Genomic DNA, 15,264 nt, shown 5'->3' with positions numbered 1-15,264 from the left:
AAGTCAAATGTGCTCCTTCCCAAAGGTCGAGACAGATACCCAAGCCTAAAGTATTTATGGAAAATTAAATTCCCAGCCAATTCAGACACAGTAACACTGGGAAAAGGACACTCAACGACTGAAAGGATCCACTGATAAGCAACAGATCCCTAAACACAGCTCTCTCCTTTTGCTTCATTACCAACTCTGCTCCTTTGGTTTTTTTCAGCAGGCGTAATCTACCTTCAAGGTCTTTCTACATCGGCAAGTGGCTCAACATGAGCAAGGGTGAAAATTTAAAGTGTTCAGCTAAAATCATGAAAGGCAGTTTGACACACTGTGAGGCTGGAGTAACTTGCAGTGAGTAAAGAGTGAATTACGACCCCCAGCACAAAGTTACTGCACTCCTCCTAACTCCCCTTTCCTATCCCAAGTGTCCAACTCCAAATTACAGCAGAGAATTCCTGTACTCCTGAGTAATTCAAGGGTTTAAAAAGTAGCTACTTTTGGGACAAAATACAACGAGCAACACATGGAAGCTGAAGACAGAGAAAACCAGTTATTCATGTGTGAATGTCAGCTCTTGGAAGATCTAGCAAAATCTCAAGACAAGTTGCACAGGAGTCTCTAAATAAGCAATCACTAATTCTCGTAGTCCGGTAGTATCCAAACCAAAAGTGAAGGTATGTATAACAGTAAATATTTCAAAGGATAACCCATAAATTTAATTTTTATTATTAAAAAGGTAGTAAAGGAAAAAAGGGAGGAAAAAAGGGTGCATCTAAAATTGTATCAAAATCCAACAAAACTTCACCTCAGTTATGACAGCCTTTCTACTCAGCCTTTGTGTGAAAAATATGTACATGATAACTAAATGTATTCTTCAGAAAAAACCAGGACTTACTCAAAATTATTTTTCAAGGCTATCCATCTGTTTCCAAGTTAGATAGGCTACCTAAACATTTCCAAGTAATTAAAAATCATGCATCATCCTTCCCATTTTGCAGAGAAAACAGAGTTAGCTGCCTGCCCCAGTTTTAAGCTCACTGAAAACAAACTCTAAACCCTGTACAAACAGTAAACAGGACTTACTTCATGCTGAGCAAAACGTGTACTGATGGGTGCAATCTCAAAAATGACATCACATGTCTACAACTGAGGTGTTACACGGTGTAGACATCAAAGGGCCCAACTCAACCAAGGTGACTCCAGGGTGCAGATCACAGGCAATCTCCACTAGTGGAGTCCCAGGACTAACAAGTGATTGCTGAAACCATGAAGCGCTGTCAAACGCGGACTGCTGCCGCTCCTTCTTTTTCCAGGCCACGCTTTCAACTGAAAGTGACCATGGCTACTACACTTTGCAACCCCGTTCAGCGCCACAAGTGTTATTACCTGTTCACTAGTTAGGCTTTCCTCTGGGATGTAGGGAGAGCCCAAGAGCCACTATGCTTCACAGTTGAGTGTAGGAGAGCCAAGATCATTATCAAGTTCCACAGGCTGTTGACACATGCAGGGAAGCTCAAGTGCAGGCACCTGGAACGTGTCTGGCATGGAACAACCTCCATACAATGGAGGTTCTCAGTACATTCTGCAGATGTGCAGGAGATACCATGATCCCAGCCTGGACAAAACCCCACTGAAGTCCCACTACAGATGTTTAGAGTGGCTCTGAGCCACTCTTAAGACAGATTCAACAAGGTCATACGACAACACAACCAAAGAATCCAGCCCATAAGACTGGAGCCCCACTGCCAGTTCTTCCTATGTCATTTCCAGAGACCCAGGCTTGGGTATTACAAAGATAAACATTATTATTGGGAAGCTTAAAACCTCATCAACTCCATTCTACATAAACACACTGTGCCTAGCAACTCCACTTGAATTCTCAGGCATGTATTGCTTTTGTGGTGTCAGTTTTAGCAGCTCAGAGCTCACACAGCAGCTGAAGGCAAGGCACTCCCGGTCATCCAGTCACACTCCTGGCAGTGCTCCAGAAGCCAGGACGACACACCAATTTGCTGTACGGATGAAGAGATGGACTGACCTGATTGATGGAGTTGGCAGCACAGGATGCCAGACCAGTTCCAAGGGACGCGAGCAGGAAACAGGTGAGCTCAAAAGGGACCGGGGCCATGGCAAAGCCAGCGGACGTAGTGCTGACGACCAGAGCTGCAACACAAGGGAGAACACAGTTCAAAGCATCAACAAGAAACCATCTTTGTACATAACACTAGAGTTACAGCTTTCAAACCCCGAAAGACTCTTGTGCAGGTTAACTTTATGCTATTTTTATGGTTCAAAGTAGCTCCAGGAACTGGGGACAGTTAAAACCAACACTACATAACGATATCAAAAATGAGAAGGAGAACTACCAGGGATGAAATAAGAAACCCAAAAGCAGCAGCACATTAGCAGAAGACATGAGGATACAATTGTATCTCTGTATTCCCTACTTTATGGATTTGCTACAGGACCAAACTGCCCCACACAACACACCCCCGACAAGTATTTGTTCCAGTAACTCACATGTTACTGCAAACGCAGAAGAAAACCAGTATGAAAAAATCCCAAACTGAGATACATGCTTTATATCAAATTATAGCAGGAATTTAAGCAGTGCAGAGTCAAAAAGAGACTTGGGGCATGCAGCTACAGTAATTTCACTGCACAATCTCTGTTCCCATCGCTCTTATCTGACACGCACACTTTGGGCTGAAAGTACAATCACATCATCACAGAGACCCCATGACACTTAATGGTTTCAAAATTTGAGTGGGTTCATAAAAATCCATTTCAGGTTTGTCACCCAAAATTGTAACTTTAGTACAGTACTGCAAACCACATCCTTAAAATAAGAATTACCCATGTTTCAATCCTAATATTGTAATTAGCCAAATAATAGGTCTCACAAACCTCACTTTCGTCAAGAAATAGTATGTGACAAATTTCTTCTACTATAAAAGTCAGCACACTTATGTAATATCTTGCTCATGACCTTGAGCCTTACAATCTGAAATTAATATTTATTAAACAGAAAGTATTTTAATTATATTCTGCATGTAGTTACACATTTCAGACCTCAGCTAGCTTAAATCAAAGCATCGAAATGTTCTTATCTTCCTGATTCATACAAAGTCTCCTTTTTGTCTGAAGTTAAATGACAAATAAGTAATCTTTGCTAACTGAAAATACCTGGATTATCTATTAAGCAGCATTTCTTGAGACAAAAAACTAAATGTCATGGCAGAGACCTGCCAGCAAGGATGCACATACAAAGTGCTCATTTCAAGAACTGCGCCTGCATAAGACCCTTAGGATTTACTCCTAAAAACACAGTGGAGAAAACTTGTTGCTCATCAAAACTCTTCTCTAAGTATTAAAATCCATTGATGACTGAATAGGATTATAATAACACGCACAATATTAAAATAAGCTTTAATTATTTAGGCTCATTACGGATTCACAGGCTAATTCTACAATACAGCAGATCTGTGACAGAGCTGTGACTGAGCAGCTCTGAAACAACCACAGATTCTGCTGCCTCCCCAGACAAATGAACATGAAGGTACTGATAATTCTGAAAGACTGGGTCTTATTTATTATATAAATACAACACCGTGTTAGTTTCCAAACTCTTGGATCCTCCTCAGTAATGCAAAAAAAAACACGAAATGCTTTGGTACAACCGTGAGAGTTAAAAAAATGCACTGAAAATGACAGTGAACAGTGGCATTTGTATTTCCAAGAGTGATTACATTCTTTTTTTTTTTGCATAATAAATCACATGCTCGCTTCTAGACAAGAATTTAATTAAAACTTACCTTAGAGAGCACTTTACACCAATTTATTATGAGAAAACACCAACTCATTTACTGGAGAAGAAAGGTGGAATGGATTGGCAAACAGTCAGTGTAACATTACCGCTACCCTGACCCCAAAGAAATTCTAACACTGTACAGCTACAGCACTAATTAAAGTCCCCATTGATTTCTCCAGATTAATTTTAGCCACTCATTTTAACGTGACTTACCAGGATCTCATTTAAAAAGGGTGCAGTACATCCTCTCCCATATCCCATTAAAGCAGGTATTTTTCCTTGTTTGGGCAGGGTTTGTACACCAGGCATCCCCTGCTTCCCTCATCACCCAGATATCCCAATACAACACATTAGCAGTAAACAGGAAAATGCTCCCTTTGGATTGGGAAGTTTATTTTCTTTAACTGTGGAAGCAATAATTTACTCTTCAACTTCCCTTATGGAGGAAAAGTATATTTAATTGAGATCACATCAAGGGAGTGAGGTCACTGACTCTGTTTGCTTTTTAATCCCTGTTAGCTTAGTGCTTTAGGGGCCAAGTTAACTTCACCTTATTGCATAGTAAATGGAATCGATCCTTTCAAGACTTGTTGATGAGAGCTAGCATTATACATGTTCTTCAAAAAGAAGCCAATATTTAAACTTATGATCTCAGCCTAAGCCTTATTTTCAGTCTTTTAAACGTTTTTAGCTTTAACAAAAATTAACAGGGGACATTTGTCTCCCATTTCAATGTAGATGAAAAAATGCTAATTTGGATTGGTGACAAAGAGTGAATTATAATGTTTCTGGCATAAAAACACAGTCCAAAAGTTTAGTGTGTTCTTTACATTCCTTTTCCACTTCATCACAACGTGATCTGCCTTTATAAATCCTTTGTATTCATAGCATGTGAATCACTATGCCATATTTTGTTTACCTACTATTAAAAAGTAGCCAAGCCAAAATAAAAGCACAGAAAGCCAAAGCAAATCAATCATGCTCTAGAATTCCCTTCCACTCCTGTACTGGTGATATATCAGTACATAAGGAAGGACAAAACCAAATATATTTGTACTTTTTTTTAAGAAACAATTTCACTGCTTTACCGCAAATATTTAGTATTTATTTCTTAAAGGAAAGGACTTTGCCAAAAGCTGAAGAAATATTCCTTCCCAAGTTTTCACACTTTGGTTTCTGGAAAGCCAACTGTAGCAGCAGTATTAGTGCTACACACCTGACCAACATGCCCTTTGTAAGCTCAGGTTTGTTTGGACACATCAAAGTTTTGATACAGATTATAACCTGCACACTAATAAAGGCCAAGCTCCCGAAGCAAACTTAAATTTGGGATTTGAAACAAGTCTGCATCAAATCATGCAAAATTCAAGTGCAATATTACAAAGAGAGCAGATAACCTCTTCTTACCGTCAAACAATTTAAAAATACTTTGCTAAAAACGAACTGTAATAATGGTTTATTTTTATTTCATTATTTTTCTTGTAGCATGGAAAACAAATTGCCAGAAAGCTACCACTATTCAGCTTTTGTTTCTCTGAAGGGGTAATAGTTACTGGTTTAATAAACACAAAAGAACCACCTTGACAAGTATATGAAATATATTTAGAACTGATAATAAATGTAGACTATTAATAATCAGAACAATAACTACCAATAAATCTTTGTCAAGGTTTCTGGCTATACTGAAGGTACAATTTAAAGAATAAATGCCATTATTCCAGAATCAAGTGGGAACATACTGGAACTCCATTAAAGCAAATGCATTTTTTTACTACAGCAGCTGTTACCAGACTTTTAGCCTACAAACGCAACACAGGCTCCTTATTTAGTCATTGCTGCAGTTTGGTAACACTCAACAGTCATTATGCCAAACTGGATCTTCATCATCTTCGTGTCACCAATACACAACAAACAAAGATGAAGCAGGATGTTCACAATCACATGTTCAATCAGTACCAAATATCTCAGGCTTCTGATTTTCAGTTCAGCACATTTGTGCTAGAGGATCACTATTGCACAGACACAAATCCATACAGAAGCAATACATCCAATAAATTCCAGCTGCTTCCTAGTACACACAACAGAATTATTTCCTTATAACAAGACATATGAAAAAAAATTCTAGTTTAGTCTTCAAAACTTAAAATGTTCAGAAATTATCATATTTGTCAACACATGTTGATCCAGTTCTCAGACAGGCGCTATGTAATCACAGATTAGGTTAATTAGGTTGGAAAAGACCTCCAAGATCATCAAGTCCAATCTTTGACTGATCACCACCTTGTCAATCAGACCAGAGCACTGAGTGCCATGTTTAGTGTTTTCTTAAATACACAGGGTGCTGTACATCACAGAATCATAGAATCACTGAATGGTTTGGGTTGGAAGGGACTTTGAAGATCATCTACTTCCAACCCCCTACCATGGGCAGACACCTTCCATTATCCCAGGTTGCTCCAAGCCCCATGAAACCTGGCCTCGAACACTTCCAGGGATGGGACAGCCTGTTCCAATTTAGCTGCTTGTCCTCACAGAAAGACCAACAAGCTACAGGAGCAACAAAGAGGAAACGTTCACAAACCCTAGAGAGATATCTAAGGGAATACTCGGCATTTTTCGTATCATGCTTTCATCAGTTTGCCCAAACTAAAAACTGAACTTTGATTTTCCTGTGGTTTTACATACAACTCATCTGAGTTTTCATCTGTAATCTGTAAACATTACTTAAATCTAAACTTGAAGTTAATTTTAAGAAGACGAGACAACGTGAAATTCTTAGTGTGTGTGCGTTATAAATCACTAGAATTTCTTCCTATTCCCATACCTTCCCTCGTCTCTCTCCTATTTTCAGTTACACATCAACTTCAGGATCAAGTTGAAAACAATGCATTTATAATTCTGAAAACCTGTCAGATGGATGCATTAGCTTTCCAAGTGCCTGGATGGTAGGATACAGCTGTTCAGAGAGCAGCCAACATAAAACACAACAGAGACAGGAATGGATGGAAATTGAACCCAAAAAGGTAGATGATGTGACATGTAATTAAAAGTTCCCTAATTGTTTTCTATGGCGAAAGAATATAAACAAAATCTATTCCTGTTTTTAAGGCAGAGCTTCTAATGGCAGAGTCACAAAAGCTGCAGTTTACATGAAGCAGGAGGGTATGGAAATAGCAAAACTCATTTCCTTTCCAAGGTGAAGTACAGTTCATACTACAAACAAAAAATCTCTTTCCATCAGCAGTGGGAAAAGAATAGAGCATAAGGAAGTCCCATTTTAGCATAACACAGAGTTTGCTTTCTTGTTATTTCATACTCTAAAAAGTATAAATAAAGAGTCTGCCAAAAGAAACATACAGGATATGAGATCTATCAGAACTTCATGGGCGAAAGGAACTAAGTTGTATGACATTTGCAACTTAAAAACTGACCTCGGAGAATTTATTCTTCTTTAAAAAAAATGAAATCAAAGAACTACAACACCATACTCTTTACAGAGTATAAAATTTGTATAAATGATTACACAAGTTGGAAAAAATTTTCCTTGCTCCTCATATTACACACAGTGTTATTCCTGCTCATCTCCTACACTATCCCATGACCAATAAAGACCAACAACAGAACTCCCCTCCTACAAAGTCCTCTTCATCCAACTTACTCTTTTACACTTTCCACTTCCAAAAAATCTGCACACCAAACACATGAAGATCACAACGAGAAAAGAGGTTAAGATTTTTTCTGTATCTCTCTATACCTTTTCAAGAGGTAAAGTTTACCACACTTACCTTGGATCAAGAACTCTTCCAAGAACAGCAGAGACAGAGATATGCTAAAATCACAGTCCCTTTCCCAACAGGCTTGCAAGCTGGATTAATAATTGTACAGCTGTTCAGAAATTAGCAGTTAAGCTTACATCTTAAAAGGCATTTTCATACAAAAAAATAGTCCTGAAGGGAATGAAATTCCCTAACCTTTGCCTTCTATACCCTATTTTAAATCCAGAGTGGTGCTTGCCTAGTTAAAAGAGCCTACCAGGAACTGTTGAAGAGTTTTGCAGCAACTCCGAGACCACACAAAAAAGTATCACATGAAATTGTTTTCTCTTGAAAATGACACTCTTGTGTCTTGCTGAAGTCGTTGAAACTCCGATTTCAAGGACTACCAGCAACACTGAGATGTGGTACGAGCACTGAGCATACCCATCAGGAAACATGAAAAACCATTTCAAGCGCTTTCAACAATAGTCAATTTTCTCTCTCTGGTCCCTTAATCATAGCATTGTACGTTTTCATTTCTGGATCTAGTGAAATTTTTAAATTTAGTTCTACTTCAACAGCTAGCACAGCATTCAATTTCACATAAAAGACATTTCAATAAAATCATCTCAATGAAAATGTGCCAGATCTAATTGTTCACACAGCATTTCCAAGTTACCCATGGTGAGCCCAACACAAACAAAGTATTATTAAAACTGAACAGCATGGGAGAGAAAAAGGCAAAACCTATATAATGCAGAAAGAAACACGAGGTAGTAATTGAGGCTGTATGTACCACAAAGTTGCTGCAAATAATCCTGATAATTGCTGACTGTGCTATACAACCTGAGTTTGAAATTTCCAAGGCTAATATGTTAAAGTGACATAGTAAAGTATCAAAAGACATGTTTTCATCTCACCAAACTCTTTACCAGCACAAAATAAATGCCCTCAGGCTTTCTAAAAACAACGAGGAAAAAAATTTGGATGCGCAAACAAGATCAGTTGTGCCAAATCCAAAACACAAGATGTATCGTCACACTGAGCTGAAAATGTAAATGACCATTATACACTCTATGTGGTCAGTTTTCCACAGAAAAACAATGAAAATTTACATATTGGAAGACAAAAAAGCTTTTAAAAGTAAACTGAATTCAGGACATTCATTACAACAAATTTTTATGGCAAAGAAGAGTCTTGTTATCAGGAGTTCATTTGACCCACTGGAGAGCACCCAGGCAGGGACTTGGGAAATTACATTTCCCTTCTCGGACTTTATCCCATAGACAAGATGGAAGGCTTTGGTCAGATCATTAGAGGCTCCTCAGAAATAAAAGTATATATAGCACTACCTATTGGCAAAGGAATAACTTGTAATTGTTGAGTATTACTACTAGAACAAGACAAAATGTAGTTAAGGCTGCAAGGCAATTGCTTAACAAATTGCTGATTTGAAGAGACAACTGACTGAAAAGTAAATTATATCTTCATTTATAAAACTCAATTGGTCAGACTCAGAACATTTTCCTTTCTAATATAGGAAACTATTTGGATTATTTATGTTAGGACTTCTAGTGCTAATTTCACAACCAGCAGTACTGCAGTGAAAGGTATATAAATAAGACAGAACACTGCTAAACTTAAGCAAGACAACTTCAAATACTGAACACATTATTTGTAAATTCACTTCCTTATCCAGTTTCACTGTAGCTTGTGTACTAATGCTTGCTTACTTCCCAAAAACTAGCTGACAACAGGATGCAAGCTCCTCTCATTGTTTTTAAACAAATTTAATGGGAAAACTATTAAATGCTTCCATAAAACAATTCTCCTAGCACATACTTGATGAAATTGATCCAACTTAGCACCAGTAAAGTGGGAATTATCACATGCAAACCTAAGCCGTACCAGTAAGATTACAAAGAATTCTGCCATCAAGCAGAATGCAGAGAAATGAGAAAAAATGACCAGTAATACCTGTAAGCTTGATTTTGGACAAGCGTGCCAAAATTCCGGGAAAATCATCCAGCCGTAGCTTCATTTCTTTCCATTGTCTATCTTCTTTGGATTTGGCTCCCACTGGTATGACTGAGTCTTCAGTTTCTGCAGCTGATTTAATTTCTCTCAACTCATTTCTGCTTGATGTCTCAGACCACGACTGATGGACAGGTGAAACTGGGCTAATTTTGCATACAACCTTTTTTTCCTGATCCAATTGCTGAAGCTCGTGAAAGGGAGACACAACTGAATCGGACATGGGTTTGGCTCGTTGGCTGAGGTCTTTGTTGTACTGTGTTACATACTACATACAATGAGAAATGTTAAAACAAATAGTTAAAGATATTTCTGTCCATTTCACTTTACTAGCACCAACAATATTATTGCTATTTTATTCTTGTTAGGAGAACTACTTCTATAACACAACTGAGTTAGTCTGAATTTCAGACACTTATTTCACACACAGAAAGGCATCTGAAGTTGGCCTAGATACTACAAAAGCAGCTTTACAACTCACAGCTGAATCAATAATGTTTACTTAAGCTTAGAGAATCCCATTTGAGTAAGTTTACTTCCTCCCCCATAGCTACAACAGCAAACTCTTTGTTCATATGCAAAACCACCAGGTAATACAACTTGGCTTACAACTAATCAAGTCGCAGAATAATAAAGGTTGGAACGACCTCCAAGATCATTGAGTCCAACCTTTGACCAAACAAAATTCATCTTTAAACAGAGAAATATACAAATGCCCACACAACTTCAGTTTCCAAATGTAAGTACTAAAGTTGTGCATCTTTAAGAAATGAAAAAATTAAAAACATGCCAGAAAATACAATCTATCACCTATGATATAATCATCTCCCACATTAGTCTACTATTATTTATGCCAAACTTTATGTTAATTAATTAGACAACAAATTTCAAAGGAACATATATTGAACAACAAATTAGGAGACAGTTGTTTGCTCTCGTTTAGAGCTCTCAGAATAAACACAGAATAAGAGCATTTAGATTCTCCTTCATATTTTCTTCCCCAAAATATTCTATATATTTCAAGTACCAGAGGCATAAAAAGACAGAACTTTCAACCAATCCTGATTTCAAGTAATCAGTAATAATTACAATAAGGACGAGTGGTCTGCAACTCTGAATGAGTGATGTGGATACAGATGAAATCAGCCATACAATTTTAAGAAAATTACTACCATCCACTTACGTGTGATACAACTGGTCAAAGAAGAAGATGCAATTTCAAGGGTTTGAATGATAATTACAGCTCTTTTAATACCTCAAACTAACAGTACACTGTAAATGTAACCCATTAACTTAACGAGCTCAGGAATTTTGACTCAAACTGATTAACTCAGAACACACCACCTCCAAGAGTGAGTTCCATCTACCACTTCTATGACAGCTTGCCAAGATGTGCCTTTATTAGCATTTTTATAAATCATGATTTTAAAATAATTTTATATCATGTTTTTCAACAGGAGATGAGTGCCCTATTTCAAGGCACTTGAAATAATTTTTAATGTCAAGCAGAGGAGACTTTGCAGCACAAGGTGCTGTCCTTGCTGCAAAAGGTTTCCTCCAGCCTCAGAGGTTTTAGAATACCAAGTGCTTTAACCCTGATTGCGTGAAAAATGGAGACGCTTAAAATTGCCTTGAGTTTGGCTGATAAGAAAAATCTTACTTTTATCAACTAATCTCCATTTTGATTTATCACATGGGATGAACAAGAAACATGGGATAAATACACTCCTTGACTTACCATTCGTTTGAGAAAGTTAAAGTACTGAAAGGTAATCAACCTGTCGTTGGCTATATGGTAAAGGTGCACAAACCGGTATGGAATCTGCCGTACGCCAGTGTTCCTCAGACGCCAAACAAATAATCCTGTTTAACGGAAAACAAGAAAAAAGATAACAGTAGATTCCAGTTTCTTCTCTGCCACTGACTTTGCTTCTAATTAAGACTACAGTGTCTGTTGTCAGCTGTGACACAGGACACCCCAACAAATGGGAACCAGGGTCAGGTGAGGGAAAATGTTTGCTGCTCCAGGTAAAAGACCTGACAGTGCAGAATCCTGGGATCATTAAAGATGGAAAATATCTTTAAGATCAAGTCTGAATATTAACCCAGCACTTCCAGGTCCACCACTGAACCATGTCCCTAAGTACCACATCCACATGTTTTTTGAGCCCTTCCAGGGATGGTGATTCCGTCACTGCCCTGGGCAGCTTGTACCAGTGCCTGACCACCCCTTCAGTGAAGAAAATTTCCCTAATATCCAATCTAAACCTCCCCTGACACAGCTTGCGGCCATTTCCTCTAGTCCTGCCCTTTGTTCCCTGCGAGCAGAGCCCGACCCCCACCTGGCTGCACCCTCCTGTCAGGGAAGTGTGGAGAGTGGGAAGTTCCCCTGAGCCCCCTTTTCTTCAGGCTGAGGCCCCTCAGCTCCCTCTGGTGTTCCAGACCCTTCTCCAGCTCCGTTCCCTTCCCTGGACACATTCCAACCCCTCCTTTTCTTTTTTATCCCGAGGGGCCCAAAAACTGAACCGTAGACATGTCCTAATAATTTTGGGTGTTTCTTTCAAATTCCTGAGCTCCATAAGATGCATTTTCACAGACTATCCTGAGCTGGAAGAGACCCACAAGGATCATCAAGTCCAATTCCTGGCCCTTCACAGGACACCCCAATAATCCCACCCTGAACTTGAGAGCTGCTTGAACTCCCGCAGCCGTGGTGATGAAGTATCGTAGAATAGTACTGTCCCACTCCTATACACACTGTCAACAAGACTATCTTGTCAAAACAGCATTGAGAGGAAGCAGCTGCCATAGGACACCACCAAAGTCAAACACGTGGAGGACACAGCGCAGTGTGGCACACGGGGACGCCCCGCACACGAGGACACGCACACACATGGCCGTGCAGGCTCCGGGGATCGCTCCACAGAGCAGCCCCGGGCCGCCCCGGCCCTGCCCGCACACCTGCCCTCCCGCCCCCGGCTCCGCGGTACCTGCGAGCGCCCGGGGCGGGCGGCAGCGGCGGGCGGCGCTCATGGCCGCGGCTGCTGCGCCGCTCTCCCCTCACCGCCTGGGCGCCGCCATCTTCCCGTCGCGACCTCCAAACGCTTTCCGGGTCGGCGCTACCGTGGAGGCGGAGCGGCCATTGCGGGGCTGTCCCGACGCGAGGGGCGGTCGTGTCGAGACCATACCGGAGGTCTGTCAGCGCTGCGCTCCAGTGAGGAGTGGCTGTGCCCCGAGCTAGTGAGTGTTTTATACGGAAGTTTGAAATTCCCCAGGCTAATATATAAAAGCGGCGTGGTAAGTGTCAAAAGGCATGTTTTTCACCTCTCTACCAGTACAAAATAAACGACCTAAAATAACAGAATTACAGAATCGTTTGTGTTGGAAGGGACCTCTGGACATCACCCGGTCCAACCCGCCCTGCCAAGGAAGGGATCACCCAGAGCTGGTGACACAGGAACACGTCCAGGTGGGTTTGGAATGTTTCCAGAGAGGAAGACTCCACGCCCTCCCTGGGCAGCTGTTCCAGTGCTCTGGCCACCCTCCATGGAAAGAAGTTGAGGTGGAATTTCATGTGTTGCAGCTGATGGCTATTCCTCCTTGTCCTGTCACTGGGCACCACTGAGAAGAGTCTGGCGCCGTCCTCTTGGCACCCTTGGAGATATTTATATGCATTAATGAGATCCCCTCTCAGTCTTCCCCAAACTAAACAGGCTCAGCTCCCCCAGTCTCTCCTCATATGGAGATGCTCCAGACCCCTCATCATCTCTGTGGCCTCCACTGGACCCTCTCCCGTAGCTTGTCTGTCTTCTACTGAGGAGTCCAGAACTGGACACAGCACTCCAGATAATGAGGAAGAAAATTTATACGTACAAACAAGATCAGTTGTGCAAGTTCAAAACATGAGATGACTCATCAACACTGAGATGAAAATATAAATGACCATTATACACTCTGTGTGGTCAGCACAGCTTTTCCACAGAGAAGCAAACAGTGAAACAAAAATTTTCTAAAACTAAACTGAATTAAGGACTTCTATTATAAAAAGTTGTTATGGCAAAGAACAGTTCTTGCAGGGAGATTGTTCCTGCAGAACAAGTGCCAGAGCAGTTTCCCACACAGCAAACCAATCAGTGACCCCGAGGGAAGAACCAGGGTGTCATTTTTGGGGTACAGGAACAGGGGACGGCATTCAGGTGAGAGCTGGGGCCAGATGGGGGACCTTGGTCACCTTTCCCATGAGGAAGTGCCCAGAGCCTGCCTGTAGCATCCTCATGGCCTCTGCCAGGCACTGGGGCTGTTCCCTCTGCTGCATCCCTGGGCTCAGGGAACAGCTGTGGCCAGGATGTGATACCTGACACAGCAAGAAGGTGACCAGGAGTGCTTGGGGACATCGCAAAATGCTTGTAAGACAGCCAAGGGAGGGCTAATAAAATATGAATCAATTTATAATGCTGTGGAGTCTCATTCCCAAAAGGACCTGAGCTTTAAAGTGCCAAATGCTTGTTTAAAAAAAAAAAAAAAATTTAAAAATCCGTATTTCGTTTCTAAAGTCATTTTTTAAACTGAAAGTTTGATTTCTATACTCCTTGGGTATAGAATTTAGTAAAAATATGCATTTCAGGGGGTCACATTGAAGAGCTGATGCAGCTGTCACCTCATCCCGCCCTCATACATATTCTGGGGGTGGCTGGGTTCCTTGTTAAGCTGATTTAACTTACTGACCTGAAAGGGAGAAATTGCTAGTTTTGCTGGTTATACTGTTTGAACTGGCCCTGCACAAGCACTGATAGGTTGAAAGCTCAAGCAGAGCACAGAGGAAGGGCCTTGGACCAGAGTCTGAACAAAAAGGGAAGGGAATGGTTAGGACTGCTCCAGCTGTAAGGCGTAATTGCACCCCCAGGCATCTTTAAAATGTTTTCTCTTAAGAGTTTAAGTTCAGGAGATGTAGGCTATAAGTCACTTAAATGCTTTTGAAAGTCATTCTCAATATTTTATCATGGAAATCTTCCTCAGAACCATCTTCCTCCCAGGCTTTCATTTCTTCATAGCGCTTAAATTCATGCAAAAGTCATCTTAAATCATTATTAGGAAGATAAAATGAAAACACTCACTCTAATTCACCAAGGATATCCTACTTCAAAGCATTTATTTCCACTCTCCTTCTATTTGGGGAGCTGGGGAGAAATTAGGACTTCACATTTCTTACAGTTAATACCCAGTTTTACTCTGAGTTTTCATCACTGAGCATATATCACTTTGCAGTTCCTGTTTGCATCTCTACTTTTTGCCCTTTTTTTTGCCCTCAAATTTACACCTGCAAAAATAAAACAAACATCACGCAGCAAACACACACAACGGTTGCATAGAGGGCCAGAATGGTTGGTTGGTTTTAAGGCAGTTTGGGTCAGAGAGGAAAAGGTTGAGGTAGTCAGGTGTTTAGTGTTAGGGCTGAGATTTAAGGTTTAATGATTTTCATTGCCTTTCTCTTGGTCAATAAATTGCACCCCTGGAGAGAGGCGATATAACACTAGTTTTCTAATTAAAGAGAATGCTATCCATGGACCTCGAGATGGAGCAATACCTCCTTGTGAAACAATAATCAGGATTTAGGGCACACAAAATGTCACATACCCATTTGGGTTGAACCACTAAAGCTACTCCTAGAGAGAAAGA

At 40.4% G+C, this 15,264-nt stretch overlaps 1 protein-coding gene across 1 annotated transcript in view; it reads right to left on the bottom strand.

Annotated features, from left to right (window-relative positions):
- The window catches only part of LOC104695659 (protoheme IX farnesyltransferase, mitochondrial), a 102,834-nt gene extending 90,144 nt beyond the window's left edge, over nucleotides 1-12,690 (bottom strand). Inside the window, exons 1-4 of the mRNA XM_039562387.1 lie at nucleotides 12,579-12,690; nucleotides 11,327-11,451; nucleotides 9,532-9,856; nucleotides 2,027-2,151 (exon numbers count right to left, since the gene is read on the bottom strand). Of these exons, the coding sequence (XP_039418321.1) occupies nucleotides 2,027-2,151; nucleotides 9,532-9,856; nucleotides 11,327-11,451; nucleotides 12,579-12,621 (618 nt within the window). The 5' untranslated portion in view covers nucleotides 12,622-12,690. The remainder of the gene's footprint in view (nucleotides 1-2,026; nucleotides 2,152-9,531; nucleotides 9,857-11,326; nucleotides 11,452-12,578) is intronic.
- Between the last annotated feature and the right edge of the window lie 2,574 nt (nucleotides 12,691-15,264).

The sequence above is a fragment of the Corvus cornix genome, chromosome 18 (assembly GCF_000738735.6).
Source record: "Corvus cornix cornix isolate S_Up_H32 chromosome 18, ASM73873v5, whole genome shotgun sequence".
Lineage (NCBI taxonomy): Eukaryota > Metazoa > Chordata > Aves > Passeriformes > Corvidae > Corvus > Corvus cornix.
This window is presented reverse-complemented; position numbering and strand designations above follow the sequence as displayed.